Source organism: Melospiza melodia, chromosome 8 (genome assembly GCF_035770615.1).
Source record: "Melospiza melodia melodia isolate bMelMel2 chromosome 8, bMelMel2.pri, whole genome shotgun sequence".
In the NCBI taxonomy this organism is placed as follows: Eukaryota; Metazoa; Chordata; class Aves; order Passeriformes; family Passerellidae; genus Melospiza; species Melospiza melodia.
The window spans coordinates 35,729,782-35,754,963 of NC_086201.1; the positions used below are offsets into that span (position 1 = coordinate 35,729,782).

The window sequence follows — 25,182 nt, forward strand, 5'->3', positions numbered from 1 at the left end:
CATTGCAGTAAATCTCAGGTGGGTTTTGTTCCAGCATCAACCCACCTTTCTAAGGGTGAACAGAGAGCAGCAGAGGGAAATGATGAGAAACTGTGTTTAATACACACAGCCTTGGGTAGTTTTCAAGCAGCTTCCTGTTTCCTTAGAGAGTTTTATGGCTAATCACTGACAATAACTGCCCAGAATGGGTGGCAATCTTGTTTCCAGCCTCCAAAGAGGCCAATGTATGTAATCAATACCTTAAGCAGCACAATCATGCTGTGCCACAGGGCTTATCTTCTTCCTGCTTGAAAAATATGACTAACTAGCTGTTCTGCACAAACTAAAATCCTGCTCTTCATCACAGGGCTTCATGAGCTGGGAGAGATGATGTTGCTTGTGTTTTTTGAGGGGATTAAAGCCCTGTCTCACCCAGCAGAAAAACTGCTTGGATCTAAAGACCCAGACCTGGGTTCAGCCAGGGAACGCTCTTAATGACAAGCCTTAATGAAGAATCAAAGGTCTGGAGCCTGCCAGATTGCAGGGGGAGGACAGGCACAATAAAGGAGGCACGTGGGATGAGCAGCTCGCAGGAACAAGGGGCTTTTGTCAGGGGAGGGAACTGCTGGGAGCTGCAGGGAGGGAATTGCAGGAGCTGCAGGAAGGGACTCGCAGGAGCTGCAGGGAGCTGCAGAGAGCAGGGAGCAGAAAATTGCAGGAGCTGCAGGGAGGGAATTGCAGAAGCTGCAGGGAGCTGCAGGAAGGCAACTGCAGGAACTCCACTGTAGGTGTCTTTGAAAAGGTCCCTCTTGCTTCCACAGCCAAATGCCCAAGGCCCAGGTAGAAATTGCACCAATTATTCATCACAAGTCTTGCATATCCTTGCTGTCTGCCCCACCAGGGCTTTATTCCAGGTGGAGGGAATGCTCCCCACTCCAGCAGAGCTCAGCCTGGCGTGCTGCTCAGCCCAGCACCCCGTGCACTTCCCTCTGTCCTTTACAAGCGTCCACATGGGCTGAGTGTTTGTGGAGGAGGAGCTCTGTGAGGAGGAACCAGGGCAGAGCAGGGCAAAGTGTGCTTTGCTGCCCTGCTCGGGCACGTCCCACCCAGCAGTGGCACCTCCCTGGCCCAGGGCTGGGAGCAGGGGACACCCGTGTCACCCGGGAGGGCTCCCGCCGACCAAGGCTCTGCAGCAGCTCTCTTCAGCCAGGTTTGAGGCCGTCCCCGTCGCTGGGTCCGTGTTTCCTGCCATGCCTGGGCACGGCAGGGCGGTGTGTCACGCTCTGGGGTGGCACGGGGGGTGGCACTCCGGGGGCTTGGCTGGTCTGGGGGCCTTCGGCATTTGCCGCCTGCTTTGTGTGCAGGGCTGCTCACTCCTGAGGCTCCCCTGATGGAACTCCAAAGCAGGATAATAAATGTGGGATATCAGCCTAAGGACTGCGGGGAAAGAGGTGTCCTGAAGGGCAGGGCACAGCCAGAAGGGATTTCCCTCTGCTGGGAAATTCCTCCAGCTCCTTCCTAAAGGAGATGCACCAATCTCCTTGCCCACGTCCAAGGAGGCCTCTGGCATCAGGTTTCCTCCTGAACATCTCCACCTTCTGGTCCTAGCTGACAGTGGCAGATGCTTTGATGCATTAAATCTGCATCTTACGATACTATTAACGATTTTGATTTTATTCCAGCCTGTTTCAGCATTTCCAGTCAGGAGCTGCTGGAGGAGGCCGAGCCCATCCCGGGGTCGCTCCTGGCGGGCGCCCCTTGAGCAGAGCTGGTTTCCTTGCAGGCCATGGCACAGCCAGTGACGCCGGAGGGGCCCCGAGTCTCCCACATGTACAAGGTGGTGCTGCTGGGCAGCATGTCCGTGGGCAAGTCCAGCCTGGCCTACAGATACGTGAGGAACGACTTCAGGGAGCTGCTGCCCACCGTGGGATGTGAGTGAGGGGCTCCATGGCTCTGGATAAGACACCAAGCCTGGTGCACTTCCCTGCAGGGGGGTGGGATGCAGGGGAGCTGCTTGCTCCATCCTGCAGCAGCACAGGCCCACTTTGGTGCAGGTTTGCCCAAAAGCCAGATCCTCATGGTGTTCACAGGGGTCCCAGGACGAGGGGACAGATGAGAATGTTGACTCCACGCTTCAGAAGGCTGATTTATTATTTTATGATATATATATTATATTAAAAGAAAATTATATACTAAAAGAACAGAAGAAAGGATTTCATCAGAAGGCCAGCAAGGAAAGGAATGGAATGATAACAAAATCTTGTGACTGACCAGAGAGTCCGAGCCAGCTGACTGTGATTGGCCATTAATTAGAAACATCCACATGAGACCAATGACAGATGCACCTGTTGCATTCCACAGCAGCCGATAACCATTGCTTACATTTTGTTTCTGAGGCCTCTCAGCTTCTCAGGAGAAAAAAAAATCCTGGCAAAGGGATTTTTCAGAAAATATCATGGCTACGCTCCCCCTTCACGCCTCTGTACTTCCAGGCCACACAAGCAAAGCCACATCCACATCACACAGCTCTGGCTTTGTGCTGCTTTTCAGAGGCAGGTGAGCAGCAGAATAAGAAAATGAGTAAACTGTGCAGCCCATCTGCTCTATGCATGCTGTGCTGCCTTCCCAGCTATTCAGGCACCCCTGAGGGTCTCTTAGAAAGGTTTGCATTGAAGATCACCTGGTTTCAGTTCCTACAGCACCCAGACTTTATATATAATTTATTTTATGAGATGCACCTGGGTTTTGCCTTAAGCAGGTACAGAGGCTGTGATCCCCCCTGCAGCTGGTGGAGCAGAGCAAAGTGGAGTTTCTCCTCTTGTCCCTCTGCTTGTGGACCAGCCATCTGCTCCCTGAGGGCTCCCCTCCAGTGGGAGCCCTTTCCATGGATATTCCCATTCACAGCTCTGACCCACCAGCAAGGTGGAGCTGTCTCTCTGTCTGGGGGCATTCCGCAAAGCTCAGAGTTACCCAGCATCAAACCTGGGGTCATCCACCCAAATCTGCTGCCACCTGAGGAAGGGCCACCTCAGCCCAGTGCCATGGCCACAAGAAGTGGATTCTGTGCGTCAGAACATCATTAATGACCTCAGGATGGGTTTGGCCTCAGGGCAGGGGATCTGAGCTCCCTGCTCCTGCTCCAAGTGAACACACACCCCCTGGATCTTGCCTGCAGGCTCCTTCTTCACACAGATCCTGGAGCTGGACGAGGCCACTGTCAAGTTTGAGATCTGGGACACGGCGGGCCAGGAGAAGTACCACAGTGTCTGTCACCTCTACTACAGGGATGCCCACGCTGCCCTCATCGTTTATGACATTGCCAACAAGGTAAGGCCCCTGGCAGGACCCTGCCACCATGGTTTCTAGTGCCATGAATCCCATCCAAGGGTGATTTATCCCTCAATGTGTTTGAGGGCTGGTGACCTGTTTCTCTGACAGGGGAAAATCAGAACCTCCCCACCCTCATTGGTTTGGTGTGAGACAAAGGGATTAAATCAAAACCTGATCACTGGGGGGTTCTGTCTCCATCTCTCCAGGAAACGTTCAGCAGAGCAAAGCTGTGGCTGGAGGAGCTGGAGAAGAAATTCCTGCCTGACGAAATCGTGGTTGCTCTGGTGGGCAACAAGACAGACCTTGCTGCTGAGAGAGAGGTCACCACTGAGGTGAGTTGTCACAGACACATTTTATGAAAAAGCTTTTCTTTGGGATTTTTTCCTCCTGAGAAGCTGAGAGGCCTCAGGAACAAAATGTAAACATTGATTATCTGCTGCTGTGGAATGCAACAGGTGCATCTGGGATTGTTCTCATGTGGTTGTTTCTAATTAATGGCCAATTGCAGCCCAGCTGTCAGACTGTCTCAGTCAGTCACAAGCTTTTGTTATCATTCTTTTTCTATTCTTAGCTGGCCTTCTGATGAAATCCTTTCTTCTATTCTTTTAGTATAGTTTTAATGTAATATATATATCATAAAATAATGAATCAGCCTTCTGAAACATGGAGTCAGATCCTCGTCTCTTCCCTCATCCTGAGACCCCTGCGAACACCACAGTGAGTGCCTGGGGTTCCCTCACCACCTCTCACAGAAAGCACTGGGCTACATCCAGGGAAAATTTCCATGGAAATCCAAGCATTTAAGAGGTTTTCAGACACCTCTGAAGTGCCTGTCCGTGAACCCCACCACAAAACTGAACAAGCAGCCCCAGAGGGGACAGGGGAATGACTCTGCTCGTTTCTCTTAGGAGGGGGAAGACTTTGCACGGACAAAAGGCCTCCTGTTCATGGAGACATCTGCAAAATCCAACCACCAGGTGAACGATGTCTTCATGGCTGTAGGTGAGTTGTGGGATGGCTCTAGGTGAGGGCAGAGGCAGGTAAACCCTGAAAGGCTCAGCCCCTTCATTGTCACTGAGATGTTCCAGCCAGCCAGCCACCCGTTAAGGCAGAAGGATGGACACATCCATCCCGAGATATCCCAGTGTCAGGGATGGTTTTCAGGCCTTCTCCCAGCGCCACAATTTTATTTTGCATTGGTATCCAGTCTGGGAGTGCAATGCTGTTCCTGCAGGATGGTGCCCTGGGGTGGGACACACGGGGTGGCTGTGGCATCCCAACCTCTGGCAGGAGAAAAGAGGGGAAAAGGGAGCCCCCTTTTTTGCCTTGTGTTTCCTCCTAGTCCAAGAGCTCCTGAGGAGGGAGAAAGAGAAGGCACCCAGGCCATCCCCACGTGGGAGCCCCACCGTGGACCTGAGGACGAGCGGCACGGGGACGAGGTGCTGCAGGAGCTGAGGATGTGACACTGCACCCAGCCCACCTCCACAGGGGCACAGACAGAGCTCAGAGCTCTGGGACAGCTCGCAGGGGGGCTCAGAGCTGCAGGGACAGCTCAGCCTGGCCACCCTCCCTCTGAAATCCCACCCAGAGCTCACCCTGGCCTGGTACAAGGGGCCTCTTCAACCCTTTAGCTCCATCCTTAGCCGGGACATAAAGCACAGGGGTTTCCTCCACCAATTTGCAGGTTAAAGCACAATCTGCCAGGAGCACTGCCACCAACCCTGAGTGGTGACATCCCCCCACCCCTGGCTGTCACCTCCTCCATCTCCCCTTCCCTCTGGAAAGGGAGGGTTTAATTCCCCAGAGCAAAGATCCCGGTGGTTTTACACCCAGGCTGCAAATAAAGAGAATTCTGCCCTAAAGGTGTGTATTCCTTTCCCCTCCTGTCCTGCAGGTCAGCCTGTTGGGAGCCACAGGAAGCCTGGGGGTGGCAGGGACCAGGGCCAGTGCTCTCCTCAGCCCACCCACCCCACTGCAGGGCTCACAGCCCATCCTTGGGGGCAATCACTGAGCCAGAATGGGGCCAAACCCAACGTGTGGCGTCACAGTGCCTTGCTGTGCCTTGCCTTTGCACTGTGGGCACTGCCCTCGGCTGGAAGAGGAGCACAACCCACCTGTGCCCTCTGCAGAGGCAGCAGCGCCCACCCTGCCTGCGGGGCAGTGATCCCTGAGGTTTTGGGGCACGGCAGCGGGGTGGACAGAGCATCACATCGTCCCTGGGAGTTTCTGACCCCACAGAAATGAGGCGGCTGTTTCTGTCGCCAGCTCATGGAAACGAAGGTGTTGGGGAGCTGGCACAGCAAGGGAACACCCCTGGGAAAGGGGGGAGCCTCTGTGATTATTTTTGGGGTGTTTCTTGGGATGTTCAGGGATAACCATGAGAGGGAAGGGCTGTCACACCGCCAGGGCGGGCAGGAACCCACGGCGCCCATGCGGATTTGGGGTGAGGTTAGGAACAGAGAGGCTGGCACACGGCGCTGAGAGAGGAGGGATTTTATTGCCGGCCGGGCTCAGGGGCTCGGCTCCAGCCGGGCAGGAGCAGCGCAGCCCCGCAGAGCAGCCCCGGGCCCGCCCAGCGCCCGCCGCCGCCCGAAGCGCCCCACGGGCCGGATCCCGCGGCCCGTGTACCACGAGGGATCGATGTCCGGGGCTGCGGGGAAAGCCGAGAGACCCTCAGGGGGCTGGGTGGCATGGAAGGGGCCTTGCGCCCACCATTGAGGGGACGGGAGCAGCAGGGAAGGGGGATGAGGAGCATACAGAGGCCGCAGCTCCTCACCCCCCAGATGGAGCTGAGCCGGGGGCATGCAGAGGGATGGGTCCCTTACTCATGTTCTCCTTACTCCTCATCTCCACCGAGCGCTCCAGGACGCGGCCGTGCGTGGCGGGCAGGCTCAGGCAGAGCAGCAGCAGCCACAGGAGGCAGGCGGCGCCCAGCTTCATCCCCGGCCTCATCCCCAGCACGCTGTGACCTGGCTGCGGAGGCTCCTGAGCCTGCTGAAGGCTCCGATGCCGCTGCAGGGGAGAAGGGATTGGCTGTGGATCGGCAGCAAAGGGCTTGGTGGGACAGCAGCAGAACAAACCCAGGGGTTTTGCTGGGGCTCTGGGGAATATAGCACCTCCAAACATGAGCTGCACAAACCTCATGGCCATGGAAATAGGTTTTGGTCCTAGCCTGGGGCCTTAAGTCAGGCCTGATCTTCTCAGGGACCAAAGCTGTGGGAGCCCAGAGCCCAAGGGATGGGGACCAGCGCCAAAATGCATGGATGGATGGATGGATGGATGGATGGATGGATGGATGGATGGACGGAGACCACCTCAGCCCCCTTGGCACCCAGCCCTGCCCGCGGCTGCTGCAGTGACAGCCTGGGGACAATCCCCCTGTGCCACCCTTCAGGGCACCGAGGCGCTGAGCAGGGCGGGCTGGGTCTCCGCAGCCGCCCAAAACAGGGAGCAGGGCAGGGCAGCCAAGAGGAGGCGCCGGGCGAGGCAGGACACGGGGAGGCTTCGGCGCTGCTCCATTTCCAGCCACTTTTGCAAGGAAAAGTTCGCAGAGCCCTGAGCAGGAGACACTTGCGCTTCGGGGAGCTCAGCTTTGCTGCGGGCACCAACTTGTGAACATCCCCATCGCCGCCAGCCGGCTGGACAGACGGAGAGGCAAAGCGGACAGACACACGGAGAGGCACAGCAGGCTCGGCAATCGCCGGGAGCATCACGGCAGGCAGAGGGAAGGAGAAAAGCGTCGCTGCCGATCGCACTTACCGGGGCGGGGAGGGCGAGCAGAGGGGTCCGCTCCGTGCGCTGAGCCGGGGCCGGCGCTCTGAGCCGGGGTCCCCCCGCTCGCTGCTTTTATGGCCGGGCTGCTGCTGATGTCAGAGGCGAACCCCGAGCCGGGGCATCTCCCTCCCTCCCTCCCTCCCTCCCTCCCTCGCCGCTGTCCCCTCTCATCGAATCAGCACCGGGATGTCGGTGAGTCAGGAGGGAGCAGCGCTTCAGCTGGCTCAGGGAGGTGGATTGGGGATTTATTTGTCAATGCCCAACCTCCCCGCGGGGTTATTCGGGACAAGGGGAAGTTTTCTACTGCCGGGGTCGGTGTGTGCTGCTGCCCTGAGCGCTGGAGGGAACAATGCAATTCCACCGCGGGATTCACACCGGTACCACCACCCCTTCCCCTCCATTCCCCCCAAAAATTTTTCTTTAGGGAAAGCAGAACACTAAATACAGACACCAGGGGAAGGCGCTGGCAGGAACGGGCTTGTTCCCCAAATCCCCACCTTCCCTGCCCCCCACTCCCATTTTAAACGGATTTTAAGGATTTCTGCTGTTTATGCTGCTGGATGTGACGCTGGAGGAGCCAGCGTGAGGGTGTGTCCAAGCAGACAGAATGGGACATCCCAAAGCAGGGACATCTCTGTGCGGGCACTGTCACCAGCAGGGAAAGAGCTCTGTCATCTCACCCTTGTGGGGTGGCTTTGCCCTGGGCAGAGCTCCAAATGGGGCAGTGCCAGCTCCTCTGCCTGGGCACAGCCCGTGCTGGGCACAGCTGGCACACAGGGCACTGCCACGGATGCGCAGCAAAGCAGGGACAGGGCTGCAGAGAGTGGAACCTGCCCCAGCCTGGGCTCCAGCCAGGGCAATCCCCACCCTGGGCTCTGCAGGCCTCTCTCCACCCCAGGGCTGCTGGCATTTAATACAGGTTTGAGGCTTTAATACAGGTTTAAGGCTTTAATACTAGTTTAAAGCAGCCCCTTGATGCTGCGGGCTTGTGCTTCTTGTGGCTTCAGCTGCTCAGGGTTTCTATGCAAGTTGGAGCCTTTATTTGAAAGCCAGCCCCTCCTCAGCACCAGCCTGGGTGTCCCCTTTGCCCACCCTTGGCTTCAGTGCTGCTGGTCCAGCTCCTGCCCGCTCCACCTGGCCAGCCTTGAAGCAAGGAGTGGTAAAGTAAAGTAAAGAAATGGATGGAGCTGCTGGAACAACTCCAGAAGAGGCCAAGGAGATGCTCTGAGGGCTGGGAGAGCTGGGGGTGCTCCCCTGGAGGAGAGAAAGCTCTGGGGAGACCTTAGAGCCCTTTTCCTGTGCCTAAAGGGGCTCCAGGAGAGCTGGAGAGGGACCTGGGACACGGGATGGATGGACAGGCTCCCACTGCCAGAGGGCAGGGATGGATGGGATGTAGGGAATTAGGAATTCTTCCCTGTGAGGGTGGGGAGACCCTCAGAAAATTGTGACTGCCCCTGGATCCCTGGAATTGTCCGAGGCCAGGCTGGACAGAGCTTGGTAAAACCTGGAAGGCATCCCTGGCTTTGGCAGGGGGTGTGAGATGGGTTTTGGGGTCCCTTCCAAGCCCACCCATTCTGGGGTTCCATGGGAAGGGAAAGGAGCCTTTGTTCGAGTGCACTGAAAAAACAGACACTGGGAGACGGGTGGGTGGTTCTGGACACAGAATTGGCTTTATTGCATGATTTAGTGAACGTTTATTATCATCTCTACACAGGCAAAACGGGTCAGGAAACCAGCAAAGAACAAGGTGAGTGGCTACTGAGCGATGCCTTGGTGGGCACTGCTGAGGTTCCCTGTGGGGATCCCTGCACAGGGTCAGGTGTGGAAGGACTGGAGCCAGGGCTGGAACCAGACAGGCAGGGGATGGGGCTGGGGTGAGGGCTGAGCCCTGATGCCACAAGGGTGGGTGCAAACCCTTTGGTGGAGCTCCCTTTTCCCAGCCCAGGATGGCTCCCTTTTGCCATCCCAGCACAGCCCAGGCTGGATGCAGTGAAGCTGCAGTGCCTGGGAGCTTCTGCCACAGCAGAGGGTTTGCACTTACCCTGCTGAGCTTCAGGCCACAAGGATTTCATTTTAAATTAAGAAACTGGATTTGTTTCCAGCTGGGAAGCCCAGACTGTGGACTTACAATACTCTCTGGGATGACCACAGGATAATTTCCTAGGCAGTTAGCAGCCTCTACTGTTAGCAAAGCCAAACAAATGTGTTACTTGCATGAGAACTCGCCCTACTGCTCCTAACTAAAGTGGTTTTAGCTCAGATGCTCAGGAATTGCCTAAAATGATCCAGCCTGGGTGGCCATGGAGGGGAAACCCAGCACTGGTCTGACGTCCCTGCTCCAGCTGTGAGTGATCCTCCCCACTTTGCCCACTGGGGAGGGAGGGAAGGAGGAGGGTGGGGGCTGTACAGGGCAGGGACAGAACAAAAAAACCTCTTCCAAAGTGGCCTGCCAGGGAAAGCAACCCTCTGCCCATCGTGGAATGGGGCTGGTGCTGATCCACTGGGATCAGTGCAGAGCTGAATACTGGAGGCAAGCAAACGTCCTGGGGGAGCTGGGGGAGGCTGACACCAGGGGCCCAGGGCTGCTGCAGCCCCCAAAGGGCAGCACAGCCCTGCCCAAGGATGGGGTGGCCCCAAGAGGCCCCACAGTGCCATCCCTGGGTGTTTGCATGGCTTGGGGCAAAGAGCAAAAAGCTCACTGGGAGGGGACCAGCACTGCTCTCATCCTGCTGTGCTGCTCAGGGCAGGGAAACAAAGGACATGGCAGGGAACTGGGACCAGCACCAGGGTGTGAATCCCAGCACTGGGATGCCTGGATCCCTCTGCTACCTGGGGTACCTGAATCCCTCTTCTACCTGGGGCATCCCAAGGGCATTCCATGCTCACTGTCAGCTCCTGTCCCTGCTCACAGCAGCCTGGAGAGAGCAGGGACAGGCACTGACAGCTTCTGCCAAGGGAGGGCTGTGTCCCTGCCCTGTCCCGAATGTCACACTGACACCCAGCTGTCCCCCAAGGAGGTCACTCCTGCTCTGCACCTCTCTGGTCCCCTTGGCTGCCCCAGCACCAAAGAGCTGCCCCAGCCCAAGGTCCCATTCCAGCATCCTCCCACAAGAACCCCTGGCCACACATCTGCACCCCAGTGCTCTGCTCCTCCTCCCACGGCCTCTGGCTTCCTTTCTGTCCAGGGTTTCAGGGAGAGAGGGGCTCAGGACTCAGGAGGAGGAAGAGTTGCAGGGAAGGCTGTGAGAGGCTTGGCTTTGCTGAGGTCTCGTACCCTCGCTGAAACGCGGCAGCAGGGAGGTCCCCTCTCCTCAGGACAGGTGGGTCATCACAGGCTTCTGCGGGGCACAAGAAGGAGAAACCTCAGTGTCCACGCCACCCTGAGCCAGCCCAGCATCCCCTTGTCCCTTTCTAGGAGTGAGGAGTCCCTGTCCCACCCCACAGACCACGCAGGGAGCGGGAACTCCTTGACGTTCACCCTCTCTGGGGCTGTGACACCCCCGAGCTCAGGGGTGGTGCCCGGGCGTTCCTGCCCTCAGCAGGCAGCAGGGAGGGAGCTGAGGGCTCCATCAGCCTGAGGAGAACCTGGGGGAGGACATTCCCAGGGGAACCCAGGCCAGCAGCCCTGCCCTGCGCTGGTCCTTACCGCAAAGAGCCGCTCCACCCTCCTGTTCTTGCCGTTGGGGTTCCGCTGCGTCAGCGAGCCGCGGTACGCGGAGTTGCGGTCAAAGGAGTCGTCAAAACCTGCAGGGACAGGGCAGAGGTGGCCAGCAGCTCCTCACCCACCCCACCAGAGCCTTCAGCCACCACCAAGTCACTTGGGATGGACCGATCCCCCTCTGGCTGCGGGTTTGGGGGCATCCCAGCACTCCCTCTCTGGGATGGGAGCGCTTTGGTAAGGGGGAGACAGAGCTGCTGCTGCTGCTCAGCTCTCCGGTGTCGCAGACATCTTGTATGAAAAATCCTTTCTTCAGGATTTTTCCTCCTGAGAAGCTTCAAGAACAAAATGTAAGCATTGGTTATCTGCTGCTGTGGAATGCAATGGGTGGATCTGTGATTAGTCTATGTTAGATGTTTGTAATTAATGGCCAATCACAGCCCAGCTGGCTCAGACACAGAGCCCGAGCCACAAACCTTTGTTATCATTCTTTGCTATTCTATTCTTAGCTAGCCTTCTGAGGAAATCCTTTTCTTCTATTCTTTTAGTATAGTTTTAATGAAATATATATCATCAAATAATAAACCAAGCCTTCTGAAACATGGAGTCAGATCCTCGTCTCTTCCCTCATCCTCGGACCCCTGTGAACACAGTCACACTCCAGAGCTCTGTGTGAGCTGGGCCAGCCTTTCCACACTCTGCTCTGGTGGTGCAACAAAACCCCAGCCTGGGAGAAGCTCTCAGCTCGCCCTGCCCAGCCTTGAGACTCTCTTGCCCTGTTCATTCATCTCCTCTCCTCTTCATCTCTTGAGAATCTCTTGCCCTGTTCATTCATCTCCTCTTCATCTCTTGAGAATCTCTTGCCCTGTTCATTCATCTCCTCTTCCACCAGCTGCACCTTTACCTGCCTGCCCTTTGCAGGAAGGAGAGCAGATGATTCCTGAGGAGGATGAGGACAAGGGACCTTTCCACCAGCCATCACTGGGAACAGCAGTGTTAATTGTCTGTGTGAATGGGGGAAATGCTGCTCTGCCTCTGCAATAAATGATCCTTCCCCCCTTCCCTCCCTTCATCTCCCATTATCTGGAAGGAGAGCCACTCTTTCTGCCTTTAAGCTTGTGAGGAGAGATAAGGGAGAAACAGAAAAGCCATTTCCTAATGGGTCTCGCTGATGTTGGTCAGAATGAAGCGTTTCCAGTGACTGTCCCCCCACCACACCAGCTGCTGGGCCAAGTTTCAGGTGACCATCCACTCTGAAGCTCTCCCAAGCTGCTCTCTGTCCATAGCTGGGCCCTGGAGGGATTCTTGTCCCCAGCAGTGGCTGAGCCAGGTGGGCAGCAGGGTCAACATCCACAGAGTCATGGAATGGTTTGGATTGAAAGGAACCTGAAATCCCCTCTTGTCCCACGCCCTGCCATGGGCAGGGACACCTTCCACTGTCCCAGGTTGCTCCAAGCCCCATCCAGCCTGGCCTGGAGCACTTCCAGAGGTGGGGCACGCCATCCAGGGAAGGATACCTTCCCCAAGGTGGCCAAGCAAGGGAGGAATTGCTGTCAGAAGAGAGGATGGGCTGAGGTGAGGCTTTGAGACCCAGCAGCCCAGGGGATGAAGGCACACAGGTGTCTCCCTGGACCGAGGGGTGGCTGCAGACAATTCCTGGTTCTTGGAGCACTCAGCCACCTCAGCCTGACCTCTGCTCTGCCCTCACTGCCCATGAGCACAGGCAAGGGGACTCCACTGCAGACACACAGTGCAGGGAGGGTGCAGAGGAGGAGAAAGAGGGAGCAGCACCCCCAAAACCCAGCCCAGCCCCCCAGAGTGCCCATCTCCCAGGGACAGGGCCCTGCTCCTTACTGGTGATTTCCAGGGGGCTGTTGAACTTCCTCCTGAACCTCTGCAGCCCGGGCATTGCCTGCAAGAGAAGGAGAGCAGCCTGCTGTGGGCAAGGGCCGGGAGGGCAGGGGTCTCCATGAGGCTCTCTCTGATGGCAGCCCCCTGGCTGTGCCACAGCCTGTGACTGACACACACTCACTTTAATGTCATCCAGAGACTCCCCAGGGCTGCTGCTGGCAGGAGCAGCAGAATGGAGACAGGCAGCCTGTGGACAGAGGGAGGCAGAGGTGTCTCTGGGGCTGCAGGAGGAGGAGGCAGACACCTCAGAGCACCAGGCAGCACGGGGAGGGCTGGGGACGGCTCAGTGAGCTACACAGCCCTTCCCAGCACCCTGGGGAGCAGGTACATCGCAGCCACCACCCTCCATGCTCACCAGCACACTCGACTTTGCCTTCTTTGCCTTCTCCACAGGCTTCACTGTCAGCCCTGCGGCGGACAGGGCCGCGATTCGGGATTCGATATCCGATATCTGTAGGAGGAGCAGAAAAGGCACACAGGTGGTGGTTGGAGGAGCCATCAGTGGCTCTGTTTGCCACTTCTGGCTGGGCAGAGCATCTGCCAGGGTCAGGCCCTCACCTCACTCTCTGCCTGCTGCACCTGGGCAGCTGCTGAGGCCACTTTGTCCTCCAGCTCCGACAGCTCCGAGTCAGTGGTGCCGCTGTGCTGAGCCCCCTCCTCAAGCTCCTTCAGGGTCTTCTCAAGCTGGTAGGTCTTTCCAGCAGCCAGGTACACCTGAAATTCAGCAAAAGGAAAAATTGCATTGAAGAATTAACCTTCTTGGAGCTCTCCTCTCATGCTGTGGCTGCAGCCCTGCGTGCAGCAGCTCCTGCCGCTCTTTTTTGACTGCCTTGCTGCCTTGCAGCACAGACAGTGCCAGTCAGCTCTGACACTGCTTTTCTTCTTATTTCATCCCTTCCCTGGGCTTTTGGAGAGCAATTACCAACAGCGTCAAGTGGTGAGAGGCTCAGGAAGGACCAAAACTCAGTGACCTGCTGGAGAAGCAGCAGCCAGCACTTTGTGCTGTGTGCTCAGAAGGAAAGCAGGTACCAGCTGCAAACCAGCTCAGGCTGCTGTGTCCTGTGAGGAGGAGGAAAACTGACTCTCCCAAACCTGCTCAGTCTGTTTGAAGGGTGTCTGTGTTGCTGGGAGCAGGGTCAGAGCAGGGCAGCCTTTGCTGCCTAGAGAAGAAGGCTAAAAGGATCTGTCCCAATAAAACCTCTGGTTTTACTGCCACTTGTCCCCTCCCAGGTTACTCCAAGGACACAGGTCCAAGCAAGGCAGCTCAGAAAGCATTATCACATCAGTATGCAGCCCCATCAGATGATCAGATGTTCTGCTGACTGATCCCAGGATCTCAGCACTGCCATGGCAGTTTCTGCTCCTCCAGCCCTCTCAGCTTTCCCTGCGCTGGGTGTTGTGCAAAGCTCCCTCTGTGTACACTGAACTGCAGAGCCCATTCACCCAAATCACAGCACCACACTCCCAGGGGTCCCAGTGCAAATCCCAAGGCCAAGCACCACCCAACCTGAGCCACAGGGATTGAGAGATGAGCCACAGAGTGTGTCCCCAAAACCCTGCTCCCCATTGCAGGGCGTTCCCTGCAGCAAAACCCAACTACCCAGAGGGAGATCCAGCTCTTCTCTGAACTGTTTCTTTGGAGCTTGGTACAGGGCATTGTGGATGCACAACATTTCCACAGGGAACAAATTCCTATGGGTTTATGGTGGCTAAAGAAGCTGTCAGTGCTCCAGGGTCACACAAACCTTGCAGGGGGATTGGGCTCTGGCTGTGGGTTTGTCACCTGCCCCAGTCCATCAGCTCCAGGCACAAGCAGCCTTAGTGAATAGGGGGTGATGCAGCAACCATCTAAAAGCAGCTTTCATGAACCCCTTGATGAAACACACACAGTGCTGGGGAGGAGCTGAAGGGAATGAGGGAACGGGACACGAGTTTTGCTGGAGCAGGTTTTCTTTAGCTGAGATCCAGCAAAGCCATGCTAGAGCAGGGTGGGGACCAGGAACCAAGGGAGGGAAAGCCACAAGACAGAGCACCTTCTTTTGCTGCTGTACCATAAGTCCAGACTTTTTAATCCCTCTGCTGACCATCCTTTCAATGCTGACCTACCCCCTAGCAAGGAATTCCAGGGTGGGTGATTCCTTTGCGTTCCCACCCTGTCACAGACATGTTTTATGGAAAATCCTTTCCTTAGGATTTTTTTTCTCCTGAGAAGCTGAGAGGCCTCAGGAACAAAATGTAAACAGTGATTATCTGCTGCTGTGGAATGCAACAGGTGCATCTGTGATTGGTCCCATGTGGTTATTTCTAATTAATGGCCAATCACAGTCAGCTGGCTCAGACTGTCTGGTCAGTCACAAGCCTTTGCTATCATTTTTTTCTATTCTTAGCTGGCCTTCTGATGAAATCCTTGCATCTATTATTTCAGTGTGGTTTTAATACAATATACATCATAAAATAATAAATCAGCCTTCCGAAACATGGAGTCAGATCCTCATCTCCTCCCTGGTCTTGGGCCCGCTGCGAACACCACCACACCACCCGCCTTGTGCCCAAAACCTCTGGGGGGAGCCTTACATTTTCCTCCAGCTCCTGGTACACTCCGGCCACCTCTCTCCCAGCCGGCAGGTGCCCTGCAGGGAGGGCCCAGCCCTGGCTGTGTCCGTGCACCGACTCCCACACCGCCTCCTCCGTGGCGTTAATGGCTCTCAGCACTTTGGCCGTGATCTCACTCAAAGCCTGAGCCGACGACCTCTGCCAGAGCCAAAGCACAGGGAGGGAGGGGGGAAAAAAAAAATATGGATGTTGTGAAAAATGTGCATTTTAGGATTGGCTTTTCGCAAGTTTTCAAATGAATATTATATGTGTTGTGTTAGAAAGCGATGCTGTATTAATTCTCTTAAGTAGTGTTGTTAAATATAGTTTTAGGTTATAAAAAATGTTAAAATAGAAACTATGCTGTGTAGGATACTTTTTTTTTTGTAAAGAAAGGACTTGCAGAGAGATGGCAGTCACAGGACACCTGAATCTTTCAGAGAAAGAGAATTTATTGTTCCATTATCAGAAGAAACAAACTTCTTCCACCTTGAAGGTGCTGTTAGGATTCAGAGGAAGAAGCTGACACTGACCAGACAGAATCCTGTATTTGAATGGAATTTGTGCATCATGTATGAGGTGTATGAATATGCAACAGGTTGTTATTTTTAAGGGTTAATCCTCTGTTAACATGGGTCCTTTTTTGGGCTTATGTTGCCCCGAAAAAGGTACCTGGATTGTCCATAACTCTTTGTTTCTATTGTCTCATATTGTCCTAATCCAAATTGTCCAAATTATTATTACTCTAATTGTATCGCTATTTTTATAACCATTTCATTACTATTAAACTTTAAAAATTTTCAAAACCAAGTGGCTGGCGTTTTTCACAACATTATGTTGATGCGGTGCACAAAACAGCACAAGCCAGGGGGGAGAGGGGCACCAGAGCTCCAGGAGCTGTGGGAAGAGGGAGGAGTGGTGACTGAGGGGCTCATGAAGGGCTCTCCAGCTGCAGAGCTTTGATTTCAGCCCATGCTTTTCTGACGTGACAAAAGAGGTCACCTCCAAAGGCTTGGAGAAGAGCTTAGGGAGGGATGTTTCTCTCCCTGGAAGCACCTGAGGGCCGCCGGGTTAGGCAGCAGTGGAGATCTAATTGCAGCGTATTGCTTTACACCTCAGCGGGCCTGAGCGGGCATGCAAACAACTCCTTGAGGTGGTAGCAAAGGAACAAAACCAGCCTGACCCCATAAAATGATTGCATTGCCACAATGACAGAACTCGGGGCTAATTATGTCCTCTCTTCCCACCCCAAGGAGCGCTGATGGCAATAACTGCCCCTAAGTGCTTTGATGAGGTGCTAAACACGGGTAAAAATGGCCCCAAAAAAATCATCAGGTCTCTCCCAGCTGATAATTCCCTAGAAACCAAGGAGATGGGGGTGACATACGTGCTGGTTGTGTTTACAGCTGCACGTATTTCCGGGCAAGCTGTCCTGCAGAGAACCAGCTAACTCAGTGCAGATGATGTTTTTATCATTTTATGGTGCCTTCACGGTACAGCAGAGTTTTTTCCCACATTTTCCATTAGGTTCGTGTGCTTCCATCACAGTGCTCCCCCAGTCAGAAGATTTCCTCTTGACTGGAGGAAGAAACTCCTGTCAAAAATCCCTCAGAATCACACAGAATCCAAACCTAGATCTGTTGCAAGTACAAGGAAAGTTGGTGCTAAACATCATCCGTGCTGACAGCATTTAACCAAGGCTGGTCCAGCTACTGCAGGCATTTCTACCTCAATACTCCTCCCTGCTTCATAGCAGGGCCTGGGGGCATAAAAGTAAAAAATCTGGAGGATCCAGGCTTCATTTGATAAGAAACCAGAATCTTACACTGATACCAAACCAACAGTTCAGGGTTTCAAACACAGAAACAGAGGCTTCAAACACAGAAACCTTGGTTTGGTGAGTTACCACTTATCTGCACTTAATTAGAAGTGGTTATTAAGATGATGCAGATTGTTCAGTCTGGGAGAAGCTAAGTCTGGCTGCAGCAACCATCTGAAAGCAGCTCTCAGGAAAAAGGAGGCAGAAAAGGATGCTGTGGGTGAGGATGAGGAAAAAGGAGGCAGTAAAGGATGCTGTGGGTGAGGATCAGGAAAAGGGAGGCAGTAAAGGATGCTGTGGGTGAGGATGAGGAAAAAGGAGGCAGTAAAGGATGCTGTGGGTGAGGAAGCTCTGCTGCTCAGTGAGAGCACAGCCAGTGGTGCCCAAACCCACCAGGTTTTGTGTGGTGAGGAACAAATGCACATTAAATGGAGGCTTTATGGCACCATGAAAGTCACCACAACCTCCAAGCTTTGCAGGAAAGGAGAGGGGCAGCGTGGTGCCTGTTCCCTTCCTTTGCCACCATTTTGGAGCAAATTCACACATCCCCTTTCCACAGCCAAGGCAGGAGGGAGGGGATGAGCAAACCTGCTGACCTCTCAGTCTGTGCTAATATTAATAAATGTATTAATATTGCTATTGCTGCAGACCAAACAACTCACCTCCTTCAGTAAAAAAAAAAGACAAAATCAAGTAACAATCAAGATCTGCTTGCCAAAAATGAACTGCATTAACTATAAAACCATGTCAGCACAAGCTCCACCTTTTCCTGGCAGGCAGGAACAGAAGCTTATCCATTTAATCCTCATTTAACAATTTCTTGGGGATTGAGGGGATTTGAAATATCTTCATGCAGGTGCGTTGATTTGCATTTAGATGCATAAATTACTATGTGTTCATCCCTAATGGATTATTTTGGAACCTCTGCACAACTGGGGACACACTGCTGTGATCTGTCCCCCTGTCCCCACGGGTCACCCACCTCAGAGCAGGGACAGGAGGCAGCACAGAGCTGGAAATCTAGCAGAGTGGGGTCAGGGATTTAGGGATTCAGGAGCACTGACAGGTGTGGAAAAGACATTTCAGGCTGTAGCAGGTGCCTGACAAAGGCTGCTAGTACTAAATCATCACCAAGCTCTTCTCCCACCCCAGAGCTCCTCTCCATAGTGACTTCCACATCCTGGGATCACTCCTGTAGGTAGATGGGGAGGCTGTGCACCTCTCCATGACAGGCAGGAGCCCGCAAGAACTCTCAGAGGCTTTACTTTTGATTTTTGGCAGAGGCTGGGAGAGCCTACAATGAGAAATATCCATATCTAACACCCCGGGACTTCCCTATCCCTTGGCATTGTTAAAGCAGACACAGACACGGCCCTGGTGGAGGTGTGGGACAGGAGGAGAGTCACAATTTCATGGTGTGAAACCACAAAGCACTGAGAGCAGCAGGAGCCCTGGATGCAGCCTGGAATGATGTGGGTGGCAGGGCACAGATTACCTTTCTAACATCCCTGGTCATGGCTTCGGTGGAGGAACTCATCTCTGGTTTCTTTGCTCTCTTCTCCTCCTCACGCTCCTCCTCATCAGAGGAGACCTCTTTGTCGCTGATGTTGCTGGCCAACTCCTCCAGCTTCCTCTTCAACTCCTCCTCCTCAGCATCAGGGTCGGTGTGGGACTCTGGGGCCAGAGACTGGAGGAGCAGGAGAAGGGAAAGGTGTGAGAACCTCCTGTGGTGGGCACGGGGCCTGCCTGGGCCCAGACAGGCTCAGCAAGCAGAGGAACTCAAGGACTGGGAGCACAGAGGGGCTTCCAAACCACCCCAGGGCACAGCAGAGCCCAGAGAGCTGAGCTCCAGCTCCTCACTGAGGAACACAAACCCCTGACCTGAAGAACCTCCACTCCCGTTTTCCCCACACACAGAACCTGCTCGGTTTTCTCCATGGAAAATTGCCTTGAAGAGGTGGGCATGAGGGATTTGGGGCCAAAAATCGCCGCATTTTCATTAGGAGCCGTGGCATGGCTGGTGGCTCTGAGGGCCAGAGGGGCTTCCAAACCACCCCAGGGCACAGCAGAGCCCAGAGAGCTGAGCTCCAGCTCCTCACTGAGGAACACAAACCCCTGACCTAAAGAACCTCCACTCCCTTTTTCCCCCACACACAGAACCTGCTCAGTTTTCTCCATGGAAAGCTGCCCTTCTCCCACCCTTAAAAAGGTGGGCATGAGGGATTGGGGCCAAAAATCACCACGTTTTCATTAGGAGCTGTGGCATGGCTGGTCACAGATCACAGCAAGCCAGAAACAAGGCCCAGCAGGGAGAGGGAAGCAGCCATGGGAATGGCCACTCCCTGAGGTCACTTCTGGAACCTCTGGGTGATCTCATTTGGGATGAGAACCCACACAGCAAACTTCTGTATAGGATAGGTGGCAAATTTCCACCCACCCCCGTTGTTAGGTGCAATTCATGGCAGCTGGGGAAGAATCCTGTTAAACTCCCAGGCACTGGAATAGATCTCCAGAAGTTCCTGAACTTGCTGATCCCTGCATTAAGATGGGAATACAATTACCTGTGTCATACCTGGTGGGGTTTTGTCTGAGCTGTTTTTTAACAGCCTCCAACAGCAGCATTTGCAGCAGGCAATATTTTTTTCCCAGGAAACCTATTCCATGGCTGTGCTATCCTTTCTGCTTTGTTCTGTAGTTAACCTCAGCCTGTCCCACAGCTGTTTGGACCCACTGTGCTCTGATTTGCCCTGGATATGGGAATAAAGTGTGGGAACCTGACACTGTGAAAACCTCTTACTCCCTTGGTCAGGATTACTCTGATGGAAACCATGAATGATTAAAATTGTGGCCACCCTCCTCTGCAAATTTCAGAAAAAAAAAAAGAGAAATTGCATTGTTCCATCCATGCCTGGGGGCTTTGCCTGTAATTATCACCATCCATTCTACTGAGCCATCAGCTGCCAGAGTGGTGATGGGTTCACATGAAGGAAAAGAGTGCATAGTCTAAAATTAGAAGCCCAAAAATCAATGTTAAGCGGTCTAAGTATTCACAGATTCTGCACTGTTGCTCAGCTTTAACTTAATTTAGCTGCTTTCTTCCAAGTTTGATGGCATGGTAAGATCAGGGCAGCTCAGAAGAGAGGCAGAAATGCTCCTTGACTCAGCTCTCACAGTCACAATAACCTGGTGCCTTCCTCATAGGCACACTTGAGTGTCCCATGAGTTCAAATGAGCTGTCACAGCTCTGCAGACACAGACACCACCTAAACAAAACTCCTGAAATTAACACTTCATGAAGCATCAGCCTGAAACCAAATTTCCCTTGTGCAGAGGGGGCAAGGAAGGCACTGGGTCTAAATGGGTTCAATTTCCTGCTGTTTCTGCCCTGCCATGCAATGTTTTCTAAGGCTCTCCATCACCTGGAAGTGCAGAACAGCCCCCCAAAGCCAAAACAGGAGTGAATTTAAACAGCCCAGGTGGTTGTGGCACTTGGGAACAGGGTTCAGTGAAGGACTTGGCAGCGGCAGGGTTGGGCTCCATGATCTCGGAGCTCCCTTCCACCCTAAATATTTCCATGATTTTGTGTCTCCCTGCAGCGCTGGCTGCCTCTGCAGCGGGCAGGGGAGGGGAGCAGCAGAGCCCAGGGCCCATCCCTGCAGGATTCCTGCCTGGTTACCTCGTCAGGGCGCGCCAGGATTTTTTCCTCCAAGCGGTTCAGCACGCGCTCGATTGCGGACATGCGAGTGTTGAGCTCATGGATCTACAGGGAAGGGGGGAGAGAGACAGGGAGAGGGAAAAGGAGGAGAGAACAGAACAGACCAGCCACCACGGTGAGGAAACCAGCAGGGCAAAGCAAGCAGCAGCACACTGCCGCTGTGGGCAGAGTTGAAAGACATTAAAAAATAAAATCTTTTAGGGAATGGCTTAAAAATGCCAGGAAGCTCCAGGAAGTGCAGAGCAACCTCAAATCTAGAAAACTCCAAGCAATCCCAAGCCCCCAGCACAAGGCAGTTCCCACCAAAGCATCTGGAGCTGTGATGCAGTGAATGTAAAACCCCACCACCAATAAAAGCACCAGCCTGTAATAAAGCCACCCATCTCACCATCATTCCCATGCTGCCCCAAATTGAAGTCAACATCCATTTTCACTTCCTACTAATATGTTTTTCCAGCTGTAACCACCCCATCACATGCCTGCCAACACAGTGGTGGAGAGGAATCCACAAAAAAAAAAAAAAAAAAAAAAACAGAGTAGAAAAACCTGAGAGTTTTCCCCACCACTTTGAAATTTTCTGACTTCTCTGATGCAGATGCTCGCCCCTCTCTTCTCCCTCAGTCTTCTGACTAAAAATGGGGCACGGAGAGAAGGGCAGAGAAATTAAAGACAGACAGAACCCTGGAAATCAAAGAGAAGTTACTTCTTTTGCTCAAGAACCAAGACAAACCTTTGTGGTGAGGGTGGATTTGGATTGGACATTAGGAGGGAATTGTTCTCTGTAATGTGCTCAGGCCCTGGCACAGGGTGCCCAGAGCAGCTGTGGCTGCCCCTGAATCCCTGGAAGTACCCAAGGCCAGGCTGGATGGGGCTTGGAGCACCCTGGGACAGTGGAAAGTGTCCCTGCCCATGGCAGGGGGGTGGAATGAGATATTTTTCAGATCCATTTAAACCAAAACGTCTCTATGATCACTGTAAGCATTAAAGGAAGCTTTTTTATTTCCCTTTAGAAATTGAAGTTTTTCTTTCTTTGAAAAAAACTAAGTCTCTTTCCTTTGATCCAGACAAATAAAGCATAAATGATGATAAATATTGCCTGTTTCATGACACTACCAGTGCATCACTGCTGTTCTGAGTGGCTTCTGCCCATTCAAAGGGGAGCAAGCAGCAAAAGCAGCAAGCAGAGGTGGTAACAAAGAGATGTGAGGGGTGGGTTTTGTTTTTGTAACAATTTCCATCCTCTCACTCAGTTTTTGTGCTCGCCAGCCTTTGATTAATTAGACCCTCACAACAGCCAGGCATGATTGCATCTGCTTAAGGGAAGATGAATATAAAAACCTGGCCCTGTGGAGAGCAGAGCAGTCATCACCACCCCGAAGTGAAAGCACCTCCAGGCAGCATCAAACCCCTGGCAGGAAGCACTTCAGCCCCATTGCTGAGAGGTTTTTCAGTCCTGTTTGAGGCCTGAGTCTTGCAGGGCTCCCAGGGACAATGAGAAGCCTCTGATGATGGTGACAAACCAGGAGTCACCACTGCCCCATCTCCATCAGGAAGAGAGATCAGAGCCTCAATATCAACGGGCTGCTGTTGATATTGATGGATATCTACCAGCTGGAAAAAAGCTTCATTCTCCTTCCCAGTCAAGGCTGGCTTTGATGCACCCCATTAGGGCACTTCTCAGCAGGGACTGGGTCACCCTGCACTTCTCCCAGTGTGACAAAGGCTGGCAAAGTGGGCTCTGCACTAAAACATTCAAGGGGAAATGAGCTTAAAGCACAGCCCACAACACCAGGTAGGGGAAACTACCCCTTGCTGCTGAGGGGGGAGGACAGGTTACTCTAAGAGAAACTTTGTGTAAAAAAGAGGAGCCAGACTGCATCAAAGCTTTGGGAATCCAGAATCACTGAGCTCCCTTGAGGTACAGCAGGATGGCTTCTGGGGAGAAACTTGTTATATTGGAGCTATTCCTTATGGCTTGGTCCTGTTGCTACCTGACTTTCAAAAACCTGAAGGCAAAGACCCACACAGTTACCAATTCAGGTAACTGAATGCCTCACAAGTGCTTTTTAAAATAGAGTATTTCTTTTTTTAAAGTTTTGTTCTTGAACCTTCAGCTCCTGGAGTCACAGGAACAGGGAAGAGCCCCTGATTTAGCTAGAGCTGGGTGGGAGGATGGTTGCTGGCTGTAAACACATCAGCAGCACAAAGGGCAGCGAGGATGGGGAGCTATTTCAGCTAATTAGCAACGCTGCCACAAGAGCAAATGGGGGTAAAGTGGGACTGAGAAGATGCCTCGTAACCATTAGGGTGACAAGGCTGCACACCACCGGGTGTGAGGGAACAAACCACAGCCCGATGTGGGATGTGGGAGCTTTCCCAGCTCCTGGAGGAAGTCGTGGGAGGCGTTGGTAGGAATTTGGGCCCATTTGCCCACTGTAAAGCATGGTGCACATTTCATGCCTAACACAGCGTGGCTTCATTAAGGACACCCAGTCCAGGGTTCTCCCATTTACTGCTGGCTGAGGAAGGAATGGTATTTGTTAATTAAAACATGTGCCCACAGAAGTAAATGGCAAAGAGCAGCTTTGCCTACCCAGGCATGAGAAGTGTGGTGCTGAGGTGTCACAGACGCATTTTATGAAAAATCCTTTCCTTAGGATTTTTCCTCCTGAGAAGCTGAGAGGCCTCAGGAACAAAATGTAAACAGTGGTTATCTGCTGCTGTGGGATGCAATAGGTGCATCTATGATTGGTCTCATGTGCTCGTTTCTAATTAATGGCCAATCACAGCCCAGCTGGCTCAGAATCTCTGTCCCAGCCACAAACCTTTGTTATCATTCCTTCTTCTGCTATTCTTAGCCAGCCTTCTGATGAAATCCTTTCTTCTATTCTTTTAGTATAGTTTTAATGTAATATATACCATAAAATAATAAATCAAGCCTTCTGAAACATGGAGTCAGATCCTCATCTCTCTTCCCTCATCCTAAGACCCCTGTGAACACCGTCACACTGAGGGATGGCTGTGGTCACAGATCTCACTGATTGCCCAAAGAGGGCTCCAGGACATGCCAAATTACCAGCTGTGAGACTGGAAAGTGATTCTGCCCCTGCATCTGCAGCCAAACACCACTCTGCATTTTGCTGCTCATGAGATCTGAGGAACCAGATCAGCCTTGCCATCCTCACTGCCCACCGCTGGCAAAGGGAGCACCAGGAACAACAGGTCCTAGCTTGGCAATTAAAACACAAGCTTAGATCCTGTCTGACACCTTTCTCTAGGCTGTTCCCCTCATTTTCATCACTCAGGAGAGGTATGTGACAGGTCACCCTGACCCACTCCTGCCGAGGCAGGAACACACTGCAGAGGAAGAGAAGGATCTTGGTGCTTATTAAACATCCATCTCCAGACCTCCATCTGCTTATTAAGCACTGGCACATCCCATTTAAGCAAGCCTTTCTGGACGCACAAGAACCCACAAGTAACTCAGATTAATAAGGACAAGCTGGAAAATGAGCAGCAACAAGGACAGGTTTGTTACTCTGATGGCAGCACGGGCCACGGAAGTACCAACCAGAGCTGGTTTTCCTTGTTCTGTGACTGGAAAAGCAAACCCCAGCTGGCCACTGCTGCTTCTCTTCTCCCCTGAGCCACCCTGCGCCTCAGAGGCAACGAGAGGGACGTGGCCAGGGGTGTCAGCAGAGGCTGTTGGGTACCTGGTTGGAGGAGTGGCTGATGTTCTCCTGGGAGGAGGCTCTGTTCCTGCGCTTGCTGGGCTGGCCCGGCAGCCGGGCTCCCCTCAGCTCCTCGTCGGACGTGTCCATGTCGGCCGAGTACCGCGCCCGGGGCGGCTCGTTCCAGGGCAGGCCTCGGGGACAGAGAGGGACAGGGCACTCACAGGGTTGCTCAGGTTTGGATTTTATAATTTTCAGATTCTGTGCTGCTTAAGTGTGCATTTCTGAGCTTCATATTAGGGCATGGTGAGGTCTCTTCACAGAGCAGGGAAACAAAACAATTCCTTCTATAGCTGGGCACCAAGGACAAATGATCCAAATCTCAGGTCCAAGAGCACAAACAATGTGGAATGAAGAGAGAAAAACAAGGAGGATGAGACCTCATAACCTTTATTTGCATATTGGACAATTAACTCCAATATGCAAATGGACCAAAACTTATAAAAGTGAGAGACCTCGTGGTCATTTTGTGACCATTTTGGTTCATCTTGGGTGCAGCCCTGGCTGGGCTCTTGTGCTGCCCAAGGTGGATCCATGGAGGCCATTTAATAAATCCCTACCTTATTCTTTAACTCTGCCTGGCCTCTGCTCTAGGTCAGCCTTCATAGGGCATCAACACCCCTGAGTTCCTTCCTGGGCATTGGCTCCATCCTTAAGACAAATAAATAATGAG

At 53.3% G+C, this 25,182-nt stretch overlaps 3 protein-coding genes across 6 annotated transcripts in view; 1 reads left to right on the forward strand and 2 right to left on the reverse strand.

Moving 5' to 3' along the window:
* The first annotated feature begins 1,677 nt into the window (after nucleotides 1-1,677).
* RAB17 (RAB17, member RAS oncogene family) lies at nucleotides 1,678-5,072 on the forward strand. The gene is made up of 5 exons (XM_063161401.1): nucleotides 1,678-1,910; nucleotides 3,155-3,306; nucleotides 3,516-3,641; nucleotides 4,218-4,311; nucleotides 4,652-5,072. Exons 1-5 carry the CDS (start codon nucleotides 1,766-1,768, stop codon nucleotides 4,762-4,764), a joined length of 630 nt encoding a protein of 209 aa, XP_063017471.1. The 5' UTR covers nucleotides 1,678-1,765; the 3' UTR covers nucleotides 4,765-5,072.
* A 747-nt stretch (nucleotides 5,073-5,819) lies between these two features.
* Nucleotides 5,820-6,249, reverse strand: PRLH (prolactin releasing hormone). The gene is made up of 2 exons (XM_063161422.1): nucleotides 6,150-6,249; nucleotides 5,820-5,959 (listed from the first exon to the last, which is right to left on the reverse strand). The coding sequence occupies exons 1-2, from the start codon at nucleotides 6,247-6,249 to the stop codon at nucleotides 5,820-5,822; spliced, it is 240 nt and encodes a 79-aa protein (XP_063017492.1).
* A 2,480-nt stretch (nucleotides 6,250-8,729) lies between these two features.
* MLPH (melanophilin) overlaps nucleotides 8,730-25,182 on the reverse strand; it is a 28,298-nt gene continuing 11,845 nt past the window's right edge. Inside the window, exons 8-17 of one of the 4 annotated variants that reach the window (XM_063162687.1) lie at nucleotides 24,492-24,643; nucleotides 20,740-20,823; nucleotides 18,559-18,750; nucleotides 15,227-15,403; nucleotides 13,211-13,366; nucleotides 13,008-13,103; nucleotides 12,774-12,839; nucleotides 12,596-12,653; nucleotides 10,730-10,827; nucleotides 8,730-10,421 (exon numbers count right to left, since the gene is read on the reverse strand). In XM_063162687.1, coding sequence (XP_063018757.1) covers nucleotides 10,395-10,421; nucleotides 10,730-10,827; nucleotides 12,596-12,653; nucleotides 12,774-12,839; nucleotides 13,008-13,103; nucleotides 13,211-13,366; nucleotides 15,227-15,403; nucleotides 18,559-18,750; nucleotides 20,740-20,823; nucleotides 24,492-24,643 — 1,106 coding nt within the window. In that variant the 3' untranslated portion in view covers nucleotides 8,730-10,394. The remainder of the gene's footprint in view (nucleotides 10,422-10,729; nucleotides 10,828-12,595; nucleotides 12,654-12,773; nucleotides 12,840-13,007; nucleotides 13,104-13,210; nucleotides 13,367-15,226; nucleotides 15,404-18,558; nucleotides 18,751-20,739; nucleotides 20,824-24,491; nucleotides 24,644-25,182) is intronic. The other 3 variants (XM_063162689.1, XM_063162690.1, XM_063162691.1) reach the window with 3 other exon arrangements.